The sequence below is a fragment of the Aplidium turbinatum genome, chromosome 8 (assembly GCF_918807975.1).
Source record: "Aplidium turbinatum chromosome 8, kaAplTurb1.1, whole genome shotgun sequence".
Lineage (NCBI taxonomy): Eukaryota > Metazoa > Chordata > Ascidiacea > Aplousobranchia > Polyclinidae > Aplidium > Aplidium turbinatum.
Window position 1 is genome coordinate 10,957,490 of NC_137479.1, and position 20,909 is coordinate 10,978,398.

The following is a 20,909-nucleotide window of genomic DNA, read 5'->3' on the forward strand; positions in this document are numbered from 1 at the left end:
TAGTTCTCCTTTTTAACAACGATTCAATGTCCGACAACACTGAATCGATATAAAAACGACAATATTGCCAGCCGATGTAAATTAGCACTTCGGATTAACAGTTCGTTAAAATAAACATCGGGAATTGCAAACAAGACTTACAGCGCTGGTGATCGCAGCTGTATATATTCAATACAACAGTAGTGACTATGATGCGCTGACCTAATTCTGCGTCACTCTTTGATACTACATATTTTCGTCATTTAATCCACGATCATTCTATTGCGAAATTAAATAATTGGCTAGAAGAAACCGGCGGCCAAACTTGGCCGACGGAGGAGGTAGCACCGGCGGTCATTCAACCACTACTTAGCGGCCATGGCCGCCGGCTGCTTTAAGGCTTGCACTTCAAACTCTGTTATTTATAATGAATACAGAGGACACAGCTTGATTAAACGAGGGCGAAGCATATAAGCAAAAAACTTTTTTTAATTGAATCGTCACAAACGAAATTATGAAGAATCATGTTGGCCACGTAATGGAATTTTACAAAGTAACCTAGGTATAATCCACTGCGCGACCAACATGATTTGCAAAACAGATTGCAGAACGCGTTTTCGGCTCTTAAAGCTTCATCAGTACAATTGTGGATTGCGAAAAGTAGTTTAAAAACTATGAAATACATTAAAACTATTCAAAGGCGTGTTTAAATTCTAACAACAAGAAAGAGGGTCAGTCAAGCTGACATACACCCTAACCTGGGACCAGTCAAGCCAGCCTCCTGTAGAATGATCCACACAAGCGGATGCAAAACACTATAAATCAAATTAAAAAGGGGGGGTTTGCGACACTTTTTAACCTTGAATGGGCGTAAAGTCCACAAGGGATCCACGTAAAGCAGATACTTAAAGCAGCTAAATACAGTGAAAAAAAATACTTGAATCAATTTTAAGATATTAACACATACCCTTTAAAGCCTTTAAAGTACGTGTTAATTTGAAGAGAAGGAGACATTATTTATGGTCTCTGTTAAAGAAGGACCTTTAGTGCAAACTAGCACACGTTAAAATTATTTGGATTTGAACAGTCAATTCATAGAACTCACGACGTGATACATCTTCTTGTCCACCATACTATACTTCCAAGTTTGATCAACTAATGAATTGATAGATTTACAAGTCTTTCTAGTATTATTTACTTGTTTCTGTTTCTTGCTTTAGCCATCATAAAGTAACACACTGTTCACTTCAAACTCTGTTATTTATAATGAATACAGAGGACACAGCTGATTAAACGAGGGCGAAGCAAATAAGCAAAAAAAAATTTTTAATTGAATCGTCACAAACGAAATTATGAAGAATCATGTTGGCCACGTAATAGATTCATTTGTTTTTTTTTTTAAAAAATTTTTTGCTTATATGCTTCGCTCTCGTTTAATCAAGCTGTGTCCTCTGTATTCATTATAAATAACAGAGTTTGAAGTGAACAGTGTGTTACTTTATGATGGCTAAAGCAAGAAACAGAAACAAGTAAATAATACTAGAAAGACTTGTAAATCTATCAATTCATTAGTTGATCAAACTTGGAAGTATAGTATGGTGGACAAGAAGATGTATCACGTCGTGAGTTCTATGAATTGACTGTTCAAATCCAAATAATTTTAACGTGTGCTAGTTTGCACTAAAGGTCCTTCTTTAACAGAGACCATAAATAATGTCTCCTTCTCTTCAAATTAACACGTACTTTAAAGGCTTTAAAGGGTATGTGTTAATATCTTAAAATTGATTCAAGTATTTTTTTTCAACTAATTTAAACCATAGATATCTTACATATAGATATGCAACTCAGCAATCGTGGAATTATCGTCACGCTCGACTGACTTTATGGACACAATCAACAATCAAGGTTGCCAGCTTGGCTAGCGTATCTATCGTAGGCCATTATTGTACGGTTTGGGCTTGGCGAGTGGTGGCTTTTGAGCTCCTTTGGAATATTTTGTTTGGCGTATATTTCAAGTTTTCACAGAATAGCCTACTATGAAAAATCAAGACAATAATCTTTCTTCACGTAGGTTATGCAACTTCTGTTTCATGATCGTTGGAACTATCATTTAAGCTTATTTCCAGTGACTAATTAAAGCTTGTTGTAGGCAGTTTACAGACCTGAGATAGAGGGGCGCCGGAACAATTTTAGGACGAGAGTTTTAGGATGAGATATAGCGATAATGCTGGGCAACTCGTTCGTTTTCCCGCTATTAGCCATGAAAGTCGAAATGTGAGACAGATGAATAATTGCAATAGCTTGAACAAGAAACAAAAGGTAAATTTCACATTCATAGCATCACAATCTGCTGCAAAGTATAAAATGTGTCCACGGGATAATTTGTGTGGGCCTACTGTAGGGTATAGGCCCTATAATTTGGCTAAAAGCGAATAGCAGAAGTTGTTAGCCTATATTGCAAAATTTGCAGAAGCTTACATGACCTTAAAAGGGCACCATTGCCCCCGACCCAGAGAAAATTTGAGGGCAGGGGGCATCCTCCCCCCTGCTGAGACAGCTTCATTAGCATCACGGATCCAACCGCCAAACCAAGACAATTTTAATGTTTGGTACACACCATAACTAGGCTACCAAATGCTATAGCACAGCTTTCGGTAGCCAGCAGTAACTTTCATTTTGGTAACACTCAGTAGTTTAATTAAACAAAACTTCAGCTTGTCCTGGAACTACAGCTCCAAAAAAGGTCTTTACCTACTTATCAATGGTTGACAGGCTTGTTGTTAGGCATTGTCGGAAATTTTCAAGCATTTTCAGGGGTTGTCAGGCATTGTAGAGTAGCTACTTTCAGGCATTGTCTAGGATTTCCAGGCATTGTCGATCATTATCAGTGGTTGACGGGTTTGTTAGGCATTGTCGAACATTTTCAGGCATTACCAAACATTTTCAGGGGTTGTCGAGGATTTTCAGGGGTTGTCAGGCATTGTAGAATAGCTACTTTCAGGCATTGTTGAAAATTTCCAGGCATTGTCTAGGATTTCCATGCATTGTCGATCAATATCAGTGGTTGATAGGTTTGGTAGTCATTATGGAACATTTTCAGGCATTGTCGAACATTTTCAGGGATTGTCGAACATTTTCAGGGGTTGTCGAGCATTTCAGGGGTTGTCAGGCATTGTCGGTAACTTCAAGGCATTGTCTAGGATTTCCAGGCATTGTCGATGCTAGACAACCCCTGAAAATGTTCGACAATGCCTGACAAACCCGTTAACCACTAGGCCTAATAATGATCAACAATGCCTGGAAATCCTAGACAATGCCTGGAAATTCCCAACAATGCCTGAAAGTAGCTACTCTACAATGCCTGACAACCCCTGAAAATGCTCGACAACCCCTGAATATGTTCGATAATGCCTGAAAATGTTCGACAATGCCTCACAAGCCGGTCAACCACTGATAATGATCGACAATGCCTGGAAATCCTACACAATGCCTAGAAATTCCCAACAATGCCTGAAAGTAGTTAGCCTACTCTACAATACCTGAAACCCCTGAAAATGTTCGACAACCCCTGAAAATGCTCCACAACCCCCCAAAAAGCCGACAATGCCTACAATGCCTGACAATGGGTATTTAGAGGTACCCTCTGTGACTGTGATTTGTTTTCAATCGCCAGAATCTCCATAAAGCAGTCCATGCGGAACGAGAATGTGACGTCATCACAAGCAATCCATACGTCAACTTGAAAACGAAGAAAGTTTTATTTAAACAAAAACCAAAAAAATATATTAAAAATAAAGTTGTTTTGCTGTGCCAAGTTTGAAGTCAATGCATACAGCCATAGCTACGCTGTTAGCCTTCAAACATCGTTACGCACCACTGAGTTGCATATCTATATGTAAGATATCTAAAACAATGAAAACTATCAATACTACAAAAAAGTGCTCAATGCTAAGCAAAAAAGCAAAGCAGAGCAAATTAAATCAAATATAGTTATTACTATCTGAAGCCTTTACAAATTGTTTCACCTAACGGATCATCAGAAGGTCTGCAAAAACATGCAAAAAAAGTAATGAATCGATAATTCCTGAAAAGATATTAAATATTACAACTGTAATTTAATCTGCAAAAAAAACCTTTAAACCTGTACTTCCTGAAAAGATATTAAATATTATAACCGTAATCCAATCTGCAGAAAAAAACCTCAGAATTACTAAGGGCTACCTTCATCCATTACTACAAAGTTTCAATTAATTTGTCCATCTGGAAACCAAGCAACTTGATGGCAACCTCTATGACATCACAAAAAGGCAAAATGCAGTTTGATGATCAATGCAACCTGTAGTAATCTGAACAAAATAAATGGAAATTGTTTGTTTAAAAACCTGTAAAAATTAAATGAGATTTATAACCTGTAAGAATCAAATGAAATTTAATTTTTCAAAATTATAACCTGTGAAAATCACAAAGAATTGTGATGATGTAACCTGTAGTAACCTGAACAAATGATATGAAATCTGTTTCTAAACCTGTGAAAATTAAATGAGATTTATAACCTGTAAAAATCAAATGAAATTTTTTTTAAAAATAACCTGTGAAAATCAAAAGGAATTTATTTTATTTTGAAGTACTTGAGTTTAAATTTGTTTCTATGACGACATTTACCCACTAGTTCGGAACGCTTGTTCAAAAGGTGGCCACTATCAGCCTTCAGAATGGCCAACTTTTCAGCCAAACATAGGCCACAATTATTACGACCACCTCCACTGTAAGGCCGAGCACAGCTGTGGATGGACCAAGTTATTTTAGGATCAACACCCTTGTCCTTAAGGTCCCAAACTGCCTTAGATAGTTCGGTGCTGTTTCGTTTAGACCTATCATTGAAGGTACATTTATGGTTGGAAAAACGTTTTTTAAAAGTAGTTTCACAACAACCAATGTAATTAAGGACCGTAGGGCCGTTATCAATGGTAGCTTTGTAAACAACGGCCTTCTGCAAGCATTGCCCATTCAAAGGACAATCTGGCTTCACCCTGCAATTGCAACCAGGCTGCGATGGTTCATTATCAGTCTGCAATATTGCTTTATTGTGGGAGGATATGATGCTTGCAACATTCGGAGTACAACTGTAGCTCAGCTTAATAGTGTTACGGTTGAATATTTTATGCAATCTATGATGGGGCGGAAAGTGTATAGAAACAAGTTTGAAAAATTCCTTACCAATATTGCTATCAACCTGCAAGCTAAAAGGAGGGTTAAACCATAAAATTTTCCGACTCCTTTTCCTAGATGTTCGTAAGTTATTAGCAGGGTTGTAGCAAACTCTCTCCGCAAAACCACTTTTCAATAGGGCATCATTATAAACAGATGCGGTCTTATCAAATTCATTTTGGCCAAATGATGTGGCGGACAATCGCTTTGCAATCATAATCGGGATTTGTCTCTTAATGTTGGGTGGGTGATTGGACTGGGCAAGTGGGCATGGATGTAAATGGGATCATTATTGGGTTTTCGATAAGGCCAGAATTTACCAGATAGCAAATTCAAAGTGACGTCAAGAAAATCAGTTTCAATTAGACCAGTATCCACAGTAATATTTAAGCCATGTTGTTTAAATAATTGAATGACATTTTTTCTCAAACTATCAACTTTAGGACCAGATAAATTACGCAAAATAGCCAAACCATCATCACGATATAACCCAAGCATGTCTCTGTCAACAATAGCAGAAAGTTCGTTCAAAAGAAACAAGCCGACCAACTCACAAATCTCAGCACCATCAAATGAGCCCATTGTAACATCGAACAAACCATCTTTTTTAGCCCAAGTTTCACCACCATCAAAAAGCAATGATTTCCTAGCATGGAAAATTGTTTGTATGATACAATCATCCAAATCCATAAATGGTTTGGCAAACTCAATTGCTTTACACATTTTGGTCTGGCATTTTGGTCTGGCTATTTTGCGTAATTAGTCTGGTCCTAAAGTTGATAGTTTGAGAAAAAATGTCAGCTATTCTACAATGCCTGACAACCCCTGAAAATCCTCGACAACCCCTGAAAATGTTTGGTAATGCCTGAAAATGTTCGACAATGCCTAACAAACCCGTCAACCACTGATAATGATCGACAATGCCTGGAAATCCTAGACAATGCCTGAAAGTAGCTACTCTACAATGCCTGACAACCCCTGAAAATGCTTGAAAATTTCCGACAATGCCTAACAACAAGCCTGTCAACCATTGATAAGTAGGTAAAGACCTTTTTTGGAGCTGTAGTTCCAGGACAAGCTGAAGTTTTTTTTTTCAACAGGTGATTTGTTAATTATTTAAACTTAAATCCAATTCACTAACGAAAAAGCGAACCTAGAAATAAAAAGTATTGGCTCCCTTACTGATCATGACTCTTCAACAAATTTATTACAACGCAATACCATAAACGAATGTTTGTTTTTCTTCTCGTACAATACGTAGTGGGAACTGATTGCGTGTAAGTTAGCAAACTGTCTGTATGTATATGTTTTGTATATGTTCTGTATGTGTCTGTATGTTTTGTTAATTTTTTATCGGTTTGGTTGCAGCCATGTTTTTTCGTGAAGATGTTTGCTTGCAGGAATAGAGTTTTCACTATTGATTCTGGTAAGTAGGTCTACTGGTTCGATTCCAGGTCTTTCCGAATACTGTGTTTCATTCTTATGGGCAGTAGATCTTTCGAGTTTCATAACTTGTCATTGATTGGTGGGATCTTTTGGTAATTTTAATGGTATATGAGGTTTCACTGTTGTTTCGAATGTTTAGGTTGATTGAAGATTTCGTTGTACTTTGATGAGTTTTTTGATCTGTGGATCGGTTTTAGTTCATTGTACGGCAAATGATCAAAGGGTTGGTTATAATTATTATAATCTATGACTTGTCCAAAAACCTTAATAAATACTACATTTAATCATCTTGAATAATAATAAATACTGCATTTTTTCATCTTTTCGGTTAATCTTCGTTTCGGTTTATGTTAGTTTCGGTAAACCTTTATTTCTTTAGGTCTACGTTTCTCGCTAAAACAGTGGTTTCAGCTAAACCTTTATAGTAACGTTTGATACATGTAACTAACCTGGAGTAATGGCTTGGTCAAAACAATGTAACTTTAGGCTTATCATGCAGGAATAAATTTTACATTTTTATTTTAGATGATGCTAATACCAGCTAAACAATCAACATTTCTTTTAAACAACGAGAACACCCAAATGAACAGCTATAGAACAAATTGTTGCAACATATACTTCTACAATCTGAGGACTGGAAAAAAATCAACAAACCTAGCGCAATCTACATCACAAATCGTTACCTTAAGACAAGCATAAAAAAATACAAACTCCAGCAGAATGAGAGCACAAATTTTGCAACACGTAATGACACCTGCTGATAAAAACACACAAACAAATCTCCAAACACAGATTTTAACGTTACAAATTTTGCAACACGTAATGACACCTGCTGATAAAAACATACAAACAAATCTTCAAACACAGATTTTAACGTTACAAATTATGCAACAGAAACTTGTGATATTTTGTTATAATTTTTTAAGCTTCTAAAAATAAAATTGCAATTTGTTGAAAATATTTTTTAAGTTTGTAAAAGAAAACTTAAGTTTGTCACTTAACATAATTTTTCATGTGTATGTTTTCATGTGTTAAACTTTCAGATTATAATTTGTTAAAACTATTTTTTTTATGTTCAGTTTGTAAGTTATGGAACTTATAAGTTTGTAGTTTGTTAAAACTATTTTTTAAGTTGTAAATTATGGAACTTAAACGTTTGTTAAAACTAATTTTCAGTTGTAAATTTCACATTTTTCGAAACTTGTGATATTTTGTTATAATTTTTTAAGCTTGTAAAAATAAAATTGCAATTTGTTGATAATATTTTTTAAGTTTGTAAAAGAAAACTTAAGTTTGTCACTTAACATAATTTTTCATGTGTATGTTTTCATGTGTTAAACTTTCAGATTATAATTTGTTAAAACTATTTTTTTTATGTTCAGTTTGTAAGTTATGGAACTTATAAGTTTGTAGTTTGTTAAAACTATTTTTTAAGTTGTAAATTATGGAACTTAAACGTTTGTTAAAACTAATTTTCAGTTGTAAATTATGGAACATAAAGTTTGCACCTCGTTAGTTAATGTTTTTTTTTTAATTTATCAATCATACAAACAGAAAGTTTGTAGCTTGTTAAAAATATTTTTGGTTGTTGGTTTGTGCAATTAAAAGTTTGTGATTTGTTAAAACTATTTTTCAGTTTAATAAAAGTTGAGTTTGTGATTAATTTTTCGTGTTTATGTTATTAGAATAAAACTTTTAGTTTACGATTTGTCAAAACTACTTTTTAGTTTGTAAAACAAAACTTAACTATTTTTTTTATTTAAAATAATTTTTCATGTTTATGTTATTAGAATAAAACTTTTAGTTTACGATTTGTAAAAACTACTTTTTAGTTTGTAAAACAAAACTTAACTATTTTTTTTTGTTAAAATAATTTTTCGTGTGTATGTTGTTAGAATAAAACTTTTTAGTTTACGATTTGTAAAAACTACTTTTTAGTTTGTAAAACAAAACTTAACTATTTTTTTTTTATTTATAATAATTTTTCGTGTGTATGTTGTTAGAATAAAACTTTTTAGTTTACGATTTGTCAAAACTACTTTCTAGTTTGTAAAACAAAACTTAACTATTTTTTTATTTAAAACAATTTTTCGTGTGTATCTTATTAGAATAAAACTTTATGATTTATCAAAATTATTTTTTTTTTTTTTTAGTTTTGTAAGTTACAGAACTAACATTTTTAATTTCTTAAAATAATGTTGTTTTTTTTTTTCGTGTTAATGTTTTAAAAAGTTTTAGTGTACAGTTTGTTGAAATAATTTTTTTTATTTCTCTCAAGAATAATACATCCGCTTGTTTATTCTTTTCTTTTTAAGATGAAGTATTTCCAGCAACCATAAGCTTACTCCTAGCAACCTTAAGCGTATTTCCAGCAACTTAAAGCACACTTATGATTTGCATACTCTTAAATTGTTTTTATAATCTTAATCTAAAAATCATAAAACACTTTGGATGTGTCTCATGAGACTTTTAAATGACAACACTGTTTACTTAGGGTTTCACCTCCATTCGGTTCTGAAGGTTTTATTGTTGAGCTGTTGGATCCGTGATCGATCCCACGCTTACATTTGTAAAACGGATTAGTGTCTTGTTTATACTATGGTCACAAGTATTTTTTTTCACATTTTCAACCCCTGTTATTTTTGTTAAACACACGCATGGTTTACATTGTAGATGATAAAATTTTATACTAGTAGCCTAGTTTTATGAAGCATATTACTTTAAGTGATTTATATTTTCTACCTGCTACAACTACAATTTAATTTCACATTCATTCTTAGCGATTTAGAGATTACTTATGTATATTCTTCCTATTCTATAAGTACAATTCATCTGTAAAGATAATAATTATCTATAACTAACTGTTTGGAAATAACAACACATTATTTTTGAATCGTGGTAAGTTGTATTGCATAAATCAGTCTTAATGCTGTTTTATTAAAAACGTCTTTGGTAGGCTTCATATGCGTTGCATTTTACAAACTTCAGAACCACTCTACAAGATTGTTTAAGAAACAGAAGAAGTCACGGAGTTGCATTATTTTGATGAAATGCTTTGACGGGTAAAAATTTTGTAGTATTGACGTAAATTTACCATTCAAGGGTTGGTAGTTTATAAGTTTATAACACAAGATTCACTTTAGTTATAACTTAAGATTCACTTTAGCTTCCTTGTTGACTTGCATAAGTAACTAATCAATGTTGTTTTATGAACTTTCATAACAGGTTGCTGTTTCGCTAGGGTTCTTCAGTTTTATAACGCTCAGTGCTTAAACTGTTTTGTAATTATATCTTACCTAATATGTAACCTCTAACAAATATACCAAACTATTTTATCACATTGAAACATGTTTTTCTAGTAACCCATTGTTTTATACGTTCTATATGCCTCTAACTTTATGTAATTATTTTTCCACATCTACTTATAACCTAATTTTAGTGAGGTAAGGTATATTTAAGCCAACAACTTTCTATGAGTATCAATCCACAACTAAATTTTTTTACTTCAATTCATTGCTGGGTAAAAGCACACAAGCAGATCTCGGAAACAAAAGATTATTTTATACCAGTCCTAATACATTGTCTTGTATTACATCCAAACTTCAAAATTTATCTGTTACACTGATTGATTTGTATAAAAACGAACCCATAGTTCCTTAATTCCTATCAAATTCGTCTAACGAAGTGGATCTTACAACTTAATCGCTTCCCTTAATTGGATGACACCTTTTAATAAACTGCTAGCATCTCCTGTTTGAAAGCTTAGGCACCTGCTATAGCACATAATTTCATGATCACGAGTTTTCACAGTTGAATTATGACTTTAAACGTCTTTGTTTTATCATAGTCAAAACATTTTTTAAATAAAATTGCAATAAACTGTTTTATGTTGTTTAAAACAGACGTAATATAACAATTTTTAGTTTGGTCATGCGTACTGAACACTAAGTTAAGGTGTTGATCTTAAGAACCAATGAACTAAAGTCCGCGTGGGATCGAAATCCCACATCATCGAAATCCCACAAAAAATTATTTGCTATGAAGTTGTACTTCGATTTAGTTGTTTGCAAGCATCTCGAATTGCTGTTGTTGTTTTTTTATTGATGTTTGATCACAGTTCTAAATTGTCTTGGATTTGACGCTAGACAATGAAGAACCTTGGTTTACTGTCTACACTAGAAGAAAAAATAAAGGCACAAGGAATTTTAAAAAGCTTAGTTAAATCTGAAACATATTTGAGACTTGGGTTGGCATTTATGGAGCAATTTAGTAGCCTATCACGTTGCAAGGAGAAAAGCTTGACATTGACTCTTGTGAAGAGCTGTTTCAGACACTGAAAATCACTCTAGAGAAATATCGTGATTTGGAATTTGAGAACAATTACAAAAATGCAGTTTCACTTCCAGAAAAATCTGTTGCTAATTTTATCACGCCCTTGCAAGCACCACGGCAAAGAAGAGTCCTTGAAAGATCAGCTACTGCAGACACTCAACTGCATTATAAAATACATTACAAACAGTTCATGGACAGAGTTATCTCTGAACTGACCGAACGGTTTGAAAGTAGCCTGAATTCCGATTCGGCAAAGTAGGCTATACGAATTTTCAAGACCGGCTTAGTGCCTGAAATGGTCAAAAGTCATCCAGAGCTGAATAGACAATCGATGAGTTATCAAATTGATTCATTAAAAAAGGCAACAGGATCAAATCTCCATACGATGCTAAAAGAGCTTAAGAGGCATTGTACGAGTTGGAAAAACCTCTCTATTCTCAAATACCCCAGCTGATTAAGATCCTCTTAGTTTGCCCGGAAAACTCTGCTGCTTGCGAGAGGTCGTTTTCCAATCTTCGTAGATTGCAAACCTGGCTGAGAAATACTTTGGGACAGGAAAGGTTGAATGCTAGCATTGTTTGCAACATTCACCAAAATATTCCTAATGACATCAGCATAAATGACATTGCTAATGAGTTTTCAATGCGCACTACCGTAAGACGCAATATGTTCGGTTGTAACAAGTTCTTGTGATGTGTTTGAAAGTTATTATTTTTGTCATAAATTTGCAGATGTTCTTCTGTAGCTTCGATTGTTTTCAGTCTGCTGACTAGTGACTTTGTCCTATAGTGCACTAAGTGTAGTGTTTCTAGTGAATGAGAGGACAAGAAGAAAAGTATAACTTCTGTTTTTTTTTGGAAAAATTAAGTAGCCTATTCATTGGAAAGTCATAGGTTCGAATCCCGCTAGAGGTAGCCTATCAATTTTTCTTTGCTTGTTTCTTAATCTTGCAGCAGTCATTCACAAGAGCACTGGTAGCACTTTTATCTCCATGCTTTCTTATCTGTATATTATGCTGTTAGCAGCTAATTTACCAAGGTCCGGTGATTGTTTAATAAACTTAAAATACCAGTACCAATAAAATTGTGTATAAAAATATGCATCCCCCCAATGTTCAAAATCGTCTAAAATTCGATAAAATGTTGATTTATCCCCCCCATCCTCAACTAACTTCGGCACCACCGTCAGCAAAGGATACACTACCCACAGATTGAAATAGCAATAGATTAAATTTCGCTTTCAGCAGCATGATCGTTGGTTACGTCACAATGTAGTTACTAAGGATCTGTTTTAGCCCTGTTCTTGGCTAAAACAGGTCCTTGGTATCTACTGTACATTGTGAAGTAAGCAACGATTATGCTGCTAAAAGCGAAACTCAATCTATTACATAACCTTCGACTGAGCCACCAAACCCTCGCTATAGCCTATCAAAGGCGAAATGTTATTTTTTCGGCTAAAGAAAGGTTGGATTTTTTACTAATTTTGTGCTAAAAAATTATCGGAATATATCAAAAATAAAAGAGAATGTGGAAAAGGCAAGAATTTGTTACTAGGCTAGGACAATACAATCAACCAAGATGAATTTAAAACACGGGAAATTGGATACCAGAGGTACAAGTATAAATACAAGTTTAGGAAAAAGAGGAGGGTTACACGGTACACCTCAAGCATCTAAGCCTACTTCTACTGCAAGTAGCCTACTAGTTTAATAGGCTATAATTTGCTCACAAACAAAAGTGAGTACAATGAAAAAAACATTGAACTTTCTAGAAACTATTTTGGTAAAAACCAGGAAATGAAAGTACTGTAGACTTGGTAGAAGACTTGAAATTTACTGCAAAAATCACTGGCCCACTAAGTCCAATTCTGCCCGTTGTAAGCAACTAAATCTTATTAAAAAGTGTAAAGGCTGTTCAATAACCTACTTTGGCCTAAGTCTGATTGCATTTTTAGTAAATTTCTTACGTGTTTATTTTGTATGTCAAAATTCCGAAGTTTATTCAAAAAATGAATTGATTTCATTTTTTTTGCCAACAAACTTTTAAGAAAAACCTTTTAGGCTGTGTTTTTGTTGATCATGGCCAAAAGCACAACTTACAGTAGCTTTCATACCCTAATAACTATTATCTTCAATGTTTGCAGTTTGATAACCGACTTTCGATAAATAAACCAACGGATACTTGCCGTTTATAAAAGTCATTGGAGACTGTTTTTCTTTTGTAATCATGATTAGCCCACTCATGGCTACTACTACAGTGTGATATAAAAATTCGCACGTCACATGGCTCCCACGCTGCATTGTAAGTGCGAGGATTTGCACACCAACTTAATTAACTTCCTGGTTTAAAAGAAATAAGTAAAAAAAAAACGAAAGTCAAACCATTATTTTATGAAAATTCTTTCCCTCTACTTATTTATTGTGTGACGTTCTTTCCAGGGGTGCTTGTCTACACATTTTACTTGAGAGGCCATATTAACACCTAGCTGTGTTGTTACAGGTAAAGTATTGTACATTGTACAAGTAGTCGGTGTGGACTAGCGCACATTCTTTGTCTTGTTTAAAGCAAAGCACTGTTCGGTTAAGTTTGTTTTTATTTTCAAACATTATAGCGAAAAACAAGACATGATCAAAATAGCAGAGGTCCATAAAAATACAATAGCAATAAAACGCAAATGTAAAATAAAATTATACTTTCAGAATTTGATTTGGTAGTTACACTGCAGTCTCCTATCCTCTTTATTTCACTGCGTGCACTAAGAACTCATTTTGCAAAAACCAATTCATGCAAAAACCAATTCATTCAACAATAAGAGGTTTTCAAACTGTGCGTCGCGACGCCATGGTGCGTCGTTTCAACTATCCAAGGGAGTTGCACAAAGATTTCTATTGTTTATTATCAACTGACATGTGCATTGGAACTTATTAGTATGAAACTGTATCAATCGATTGTGATTTAACAATTCCATAGCACAATGGGTGCGTTTCAAGTCCAGCAAACTTTTCCAAAGACGTAGCAACAGAATAAGTTTGAGAACCACTGCTCTAACTAAATTCTAAAGTTATTCTGTGTGACCCAATTCTGAGCGAACATGTAGGCTACTGAGGGAACTTTACAGCAAAAACATGTTCCAATTTTGAGGCAAATGAGATTATGCAGAAGAAATATATGCTAGGCGTACTGTAAGCTACGTGTTGTGGGCTTAGTTACAAGCGCCAAGACAGTCTTTGGATTCAGCAAGTAAACAGTTTCTGTACAGATCTAAATTCGTTAAACGTGGTCAACTTACAGTAGAATGCTTAACCTGCGTGTCCACAACCGATAGATAAGTCCGCAACCATTCCTAAGCTGCCGCAGTGCCATTCCATAAATAAAGAAGTGGTCCATTGATACTGTGTTGAAACAAGTGGTATGGTCAGCTGTGATAGTAGTGGTGCTGTTCAGTAGCGTTTACAGGAGGTACTTTTGGACCCGAGCCCGGCATGATTTTAGGGACTCGTAATCTTTTCAAGAGGCCCTAAAAAAAAAATAAACGTATTGTTTGGATGTAGCGCGTTTTTCTCTGAAGTATCTTGACTTTGGGTACAAGGGTCTCTTTGGAACCTTAATTTATCTTCTCGGCAGTCCTGGCGCAGTGGCGCTATTAACCTGCTTGTGAAACATTATACTGTCGTGACATCAAACGTCTTGAAAACTTCTAGCAGAGGCAACTGAAGCAAATACTAGACACTCGTCTTACCAACAAATCAATACTTGATCAGGCTAGGTTGTCCAGCCAGAAACCATCACACTGCCACATCGTTTCCACTGATCAGGAAATGTCGTAGGGATGGACCCAACGAGAATTCCTCGAATTATGCTTTATGGAATTCTAGAGACAAGGCTACTTTATCCATGCTACTTCAAACCAAACAGCCTAAATAGAATTTGACAGTTTATCATGTTATGCGCATCAAACTTGCACCTTTAAACAAAACTGCTTTTAATATTGCAAATATTGATATCAAATTACAATGAAATCAGAGTCATCAAAGATATTCTCACTTCATAATGAAGCAGCTACATAAACAAAAGTAACTCATAGGTAGGCCTACAGTAATTCAAACTCAATGCTTGCCAAAAATACAGAACACATTATCAACAACGCTGTCTAACTTGCCTGACGCATCAATTACATGAATTGAATGACAAAACAACATAACACTTGCCTTTATATTTCATTATTGTTGCTACAATACTGTGTCTTAAATGATAAATAGAGCTAAACATATTATCAACCTTATGACTGGCAAAGACAAACAGCACAGGCGCGGATCTAGGAGTTTTTTTCGGGGGGGGGGCAGATAATTTAAAAATCAATTAAAAAGAAAGAAAAAAATGAAAACAGATATGAATAATGATACTACAACATACGATATGTTATAAACTAGACATTACAACAGCCATTTTCATCAATTGTGAATGTACCGGCTCCGGCCCGTTAGCTCAGTGGTTACGCGCCCGGCTCAAGATCAAGCGGCGCAAGTTCGACTTTCGGGGTGTGCGCTTGAGCAACGCTTTTCAGGACTGTTCTCCATTCAGCGGCACCTAGTGAATGGAAAAATTCTCCCACAACAACACTTCAACAATCGGAAAACTTCACTCTGCCAATCTGGGTAACTGGCCCTGCGTCAAGAGTCTCTACAAGCAGTGATGTACGGGCATACAAAAAATATTGACGCCGTCAGCGCAAACGCAAACGTTCGAAAAACTATACGCCGCATGCGTCAACGCAACTTGTAAAAAAAGTTGGCGGCGTCAGCGTCAGCGCATACACTAGCGCAAACTCATTTTGTTTGCTAGGTGCCAAACATTCACACATTATAAACCACTCGAAACAAACAAGTTTTATTTTGAATTTCCACGAAGGAACACAAGCATCTGAAAGTGTTCATCTGACATTTTGCTGCGTTTTGGTTTCAATATGTCTTTGCCCATTGAAAACATTCTTTCAACCGCAGCACTGGAAGGTATTGGCGTGTTGTAGCGAAAAAAAGTATTTTGGAAATCTTTCGTTGGAAAAGCGCCCACGGTTAATGGTCCTTTGTGTGGCCTCTCTTCCAAGTAAGGCCATGGATTTGTATTATCATGCTCCATTTCACTTGGAGATTAGTATTACCGTAAGTTATTCCCTGAATACAATAGTGTAGTGTAAGAAACTGTAGCGTAGGAAAGTGTGGGACCTATGGAACGCCGGGACCTATGGAACACCAGATTTGCTCCCAAACCAAAAGTGGATTTTAAAAAATATTTATATTTGGAAACACCGTTTTGCAAGCTACTGCAAGCGAATTACTGCAAAACCAAAACCAATCTGAAACCGTCAGAATATCGTCAGTTAGGGAGGAGGGGATCCAAAATCAAGAGCGAATCCGCAGAAGTAAGTTACTGTTCCAATCAATGAACCAACAAAAGATATCAAACACTTCAGAACATAAACAATAAGTTAATCTTTCCAATCTCGAATACCTTTTGAACATTCTCGGCAATTCGCAATGACAATTTACATATATCAATGACTGCATCGAGCATCATACTCGAGTACAATATCCTTGTTTAAATACATCTGAGCTGAGCTAGACCATCCAAACGTGGCTCGGTCATGGTCGTGTGGTAATAATTTTTCAGGTGGGCTACTTTAGTGAACTGAAACATCGCTCAATGGAGGCAGTTGTAACTGAAAGCATAGTAATTCGATCGCAAAAGCAAAACCAATCTACTGCAAGCGGGGATGGGCGACTAAACATAATAATTGTGTAAAGTGTCTAAATTTTTGACCAAAGTTTTCGTATTTTTAAAGTTAATCAGCCATGATTTAATTAATATTTTTTTTACTTTCTTAACAGTCAAAGTAATATTGGTTTGATGTAAAACCAACATTTTTTTTACAGTTTCTAACTTTTAAGAAACCTTTGAAATCAGAACTACAGCACTTTTTTTAGCAGCTTGTGTTAATTAAGAAAGTCTCAAAGAGGTATATTAAGCAAATAAGAAACAAAGGCAGTTTTTTCTTTAGACTTAATCTCCATTGCTGTAAATCTTTACTTACTAAATGATAAAATATTTAAATAGTGTCAATGTTTTAAATTTCCATCAAAATGAATTTGTTTTTTTGTTTAGTGAACCCTCTTCCTGTTGTCAATATTCCACATGAGAAAGTTTGTGATGGTTTCATCGACTGCGTTGGTGGCGAGGATGAAATTGGCTGTTCTGAGGCTACTCACTTCTATTGTGAAAATAGAGATACAAAATTTGTTTTGAAAAACCAAGTACTAGACGGAAGAGCTGACTGTGATGATGGTTCAGACGAATGTCCGGAATCTTATTGGAAAAACAGTGCCATATCTTCAAACAAATTCTTGATAGTTTCAACAGCTTTGGAATTTTTTCTTTGGATGATGGCAATTTTTGCTTTAGCTGGCAACGGCACAGTAATTGTCACATCCGGGATGTTTTTAGCTTCTTCTTATCGTAAAGGACCGTCACAAAAACCACCTCCTTCCTTGATGGTTAATAAATTGCTGATTTTCAATCTCGCTGTGGCTGATTTTCTGATGGGAATTGCTTTGTTAATAATCATCGTCAAAATAAGGGAATACGCAGGGGATTACTGCGTGCAAGACAAAGCATGGAGAACAAGTTTAACTTGCAGCGGTGTAGGCGTGATCACTGTATTATCCAGCGAAGTCTCTGTGCTCACTTTGGTTTGTTTGACATCATATCGTTTGTATCTTATTCTTTTCCCATACAAAAGTCGAGATGTGAAAACGTATAATTTATGTGGTTGGATAATCTTGATTTGGCTTGTGTCTGTCATCTTGGCTAACATACCCCTTCTAAGATCACTTTCTCCTACAATGGTTAGAGGCATGTGGATCGAAAGTAACCGGTGGTTTTCTAGTGACGTTGTAGACTTTCAAACTTTGAAACAGTTCACTCAACGTCTCAGCGCTGTAAGTGGTTTCCAAATACCAGACGGGAATATTTACAAAGATTGGTATTCTTTGGAAAACTATTTGAAAAGTAATCTCACCGGCCTGGCACCTAGAACACGAGGCTACTTCGGTTACTTTAGTGCAAGTGGTTTGTGCATTCCAAGATTTTATAAAACAAGCAGCGACAACTCAAGTCTGAATGTTTTATCACCTATAGTAATATTGTTTAATTTTGTTGCTTTGGTGTACATTGCTTTTGCTTACGTTGTGGTTTATAGACGTACAATTTCACAACGTGGCGTAGTAGGCCACATATCTGACCAGCAAAAAAAACAAGCCAGGAATCTTCAACGTAAAGTGACAATCTTAATTGCAACTGACATGCTTTGCTGGCTTCCAATTTGCATCATGACGCTGATGAGTGTTGGAGGAATAGCGCTGCCCACAGAAGCCTACGCTGTTTCTGCAATCATTCTTTTGCCAATAAACAGCTCGATAAATCCATTGATCTACACTGATGCGTTATCAACGGTTTGGGGACAAATTAAAACTGTTGGATCGACTCTTACTGACCAACTGCGTCAATCAAACATATTGCACAGTTCTGAGAAAACCACTAATTCTCAAACAGTATTCTCTGTACTTCCATCATCAACGGCACCTGAAAAAGTCAATCAAACTTCTATTTAGCTGCATTTGAATGATGCTATAACGCATCAAGATTAGAAACTGCTCAAAACCTTGTCTATATCGGAATCTAAATATTCTGCAGAAACATTGTCCTTAAAATCGTCAGGAATTCCATTACAAAAACAACAATTTTTCGTAATGTGTTTTCATCGTTTACCATTTGTAAAGCTTAATTTTATTGGTAATTTGTTCGTTTGTTTTATGTTGACGCTTTTTATTATTTAGCTCTTTTTCACGTGTCTAAGAAAGCTCTCAAAAAGGCTATAATAAACAGGATTCAAACAAGGCTACTTACGAAAAGAAGGTTTTGATGCCTATTTAACTTGGCACAGCTATTAAAAATTATGTTTTCATATTTAGTATCACTTTTGTACGTCCCTTTTCACTACTTTATGCTTATTTTTAGAAAATGTGTTTATATTGTGATGATGGCTATCCATAGAGACCTATATAGACCTACTAGTGCATGTACACTAAGGTTATGACATTTTCATAAACGTATACTCCTATATCGTAATTCGATGAATTTTTGTCTCAGAGAAAATAACTCTTGTTTTAACCTACTTTCAAAAAACGTCACCCCGGAATTAAATATTCACTTTGCCTGAATTGGATGTATTGTGGTATACAGAAACAAACTTGAGCAAAAATGGACTAACAAAAACAAGGCCCACAGCCCCACACGTAGGATGAAGTAACTTAAGTAGATGCAAATGATGTTAACAAAAAAAATTACTAAACTTTGCACAATTTTAACATGACAATTCGTTGTTTGTTGCTTAAAATAAACCAAAACTGCATTTGTCTTTGTTTTGACAGGCATAGGCTACAAGCAGAGCCGGCGCAAAACGCCCACGCTGTTGCACAGATTCCAGAATTCTAGCGAAACAAGAGTGGGTGACGTCAGAGAAAGCTCGTGGGAGCTATACACAGTAGACCTACACACTCCACTAGCTGTCCTTCTTAATAAAACAAAGACCTAACTTTTCCTCAGACAAACCTTTTTAGAGAAGACAACTTTTTTCAGAGAAGGTCAGTAACCACGCTTGGAACCGGGCCTACATGTTTTCTCAGCGGCTCTCATCGTAGCTGCTGTAAGCCATCATCCAAGCAGCAAGTCAGTTCTTTTTTACACTTGCTGACTAGACAAGTCTATCCTGAGCCATTGTAGAGCGTACAATCTTTTTGATGTGTTTCAGCTTTGAAAAGGCTCACTGGCCACGGATGCTAGAAGCGTCAGTAGAATATGTAGGCTAAATCATTGAAGCATTTAATATACTGTAGTCAGTGTTGCACGCGTCAATGAAATAAATTGACAGCGTCAGCGCGAATTGCCTAAAAACTTCACGGCGTAAAGTAGGCTACTGCGTAAGCTCTTAAAGAAATTGACGGCGTCAGCGCTATTTTAGCCACTTGTCAGATCAAGAAGTGCCATCTTAGATTATGCCGGAAAGCCAGATGCCATCACCCAAAGAGCCATATGCTCGCGGGCCATAGGTTCCCGACTTCTGGCATAGACCATCAACTGCTGGCATGGACAAAGGTTCTTTATCGTTAGTGCGCCATTCTTGTGTATTCGACTTCTAACGAGATTGGTTTTTGAGACTGTTTCGAGCAGGGATATCTAGAACAACGGGATTGCTGACTCTGTTTTGAAGTGGACAATAGGAGGGTTACTGCATCAGACTATGTTGCAGTGCATTTAAGGAAGAATAAATGTTCCTCAACATACATTTAGCGACTGGCTGGTTTAACGCTTGCTTTTCAAGATCATGATTGAATGGCACTGGTTCAAGTCTCACACCAGATAAAACAAACTTAATAAAGCAGTATACAACATTAAATTCAGCAATTTAAACATCACAGAAATGAATGTTAATGCAAAAGTGCATAAATATAAAAGAATATTAATTTAAACAGCAAATAGATAAACAGCGTTGAATTGAAACACAAAATGGGGTAATTTTCATTTAGTTTATTTAGCACTTTTGGAGTTCAGTTTGCGAATAGTACGAGACATTTTTGCTGGTGGTTCAATTTCCACACGATTCAACCGTGTCAGTTCATTTTTCGCAAAGCAATTAAATGAGACTCTTAAAATTAAATCGAAATTGTTATGGCCTGAAGTACATGTTTGCGAAAATAAAACATTGTAAGACTCTGAGTCCTTCGCAAATTTGGCAGCAGCTGCAACAAATGAACCTCGCTGATTGCTGGTTGCAAGCAGCTTTTTCCGAATGAGCTCATCTGCTATTGCTGCGGCATACAGCTGGTTCGCAAA

At 35.6% G+C, this 20,909-nt stretch overlaps 1 protein-coding gene across 3 annotated transcripts; it reads left to right on the forward strand.

The window, feature by feature from the left end:
* The first annotated feature begins 1,584 nt into the window (after positions 1 to 1,584).
* On the forward strand, positions 1,585 to 19,332 carry LOC145775774 (G-protein coupled receptor GRL101-like). 3 transcript variants are annotated; one of them, XM_082587140.1, is made up of 4 exons: positions 1,820 to 1,884; positions 2,129 to 2,298; positions 9,622 to 9,695; positions 17,124 to 19,332. In XM_082587140.1, exon 4 carries the CDS (start codon positions 17,399 to 17,401, stop codon positions 18,626 to 18,628), a length of 1,230 nt encoding a protein of 409 aa, XP_082443266.1. In that variant the 5' UTR covers positions 1,820 to 1,884; positions 2,129 to 2,298; positions 9,622 to 9,695; positions 17,124 to 17,398; the 3' UTR covers positions 18,629 to 19,332. The 3 variants fall into 3 exon arrangements, with proteins under 3 accessions (XP_082443267.1, XP_082443266.1, XP_082443268.1); XM_082587142.1 differs by having other exon boundaries at positions 17,124 to 17,380; XM_082587141.1 differs by lacking the exons at positions 1,820 to 1,884; positions 2,129 to 2,298; positions 9,622 to 9,695 and adding an exon at positions 1,585 to 1,601.
* The last annotated feature ends 1,577 nt before the right edge of the window (positions 19,333 to 20,909 follow it).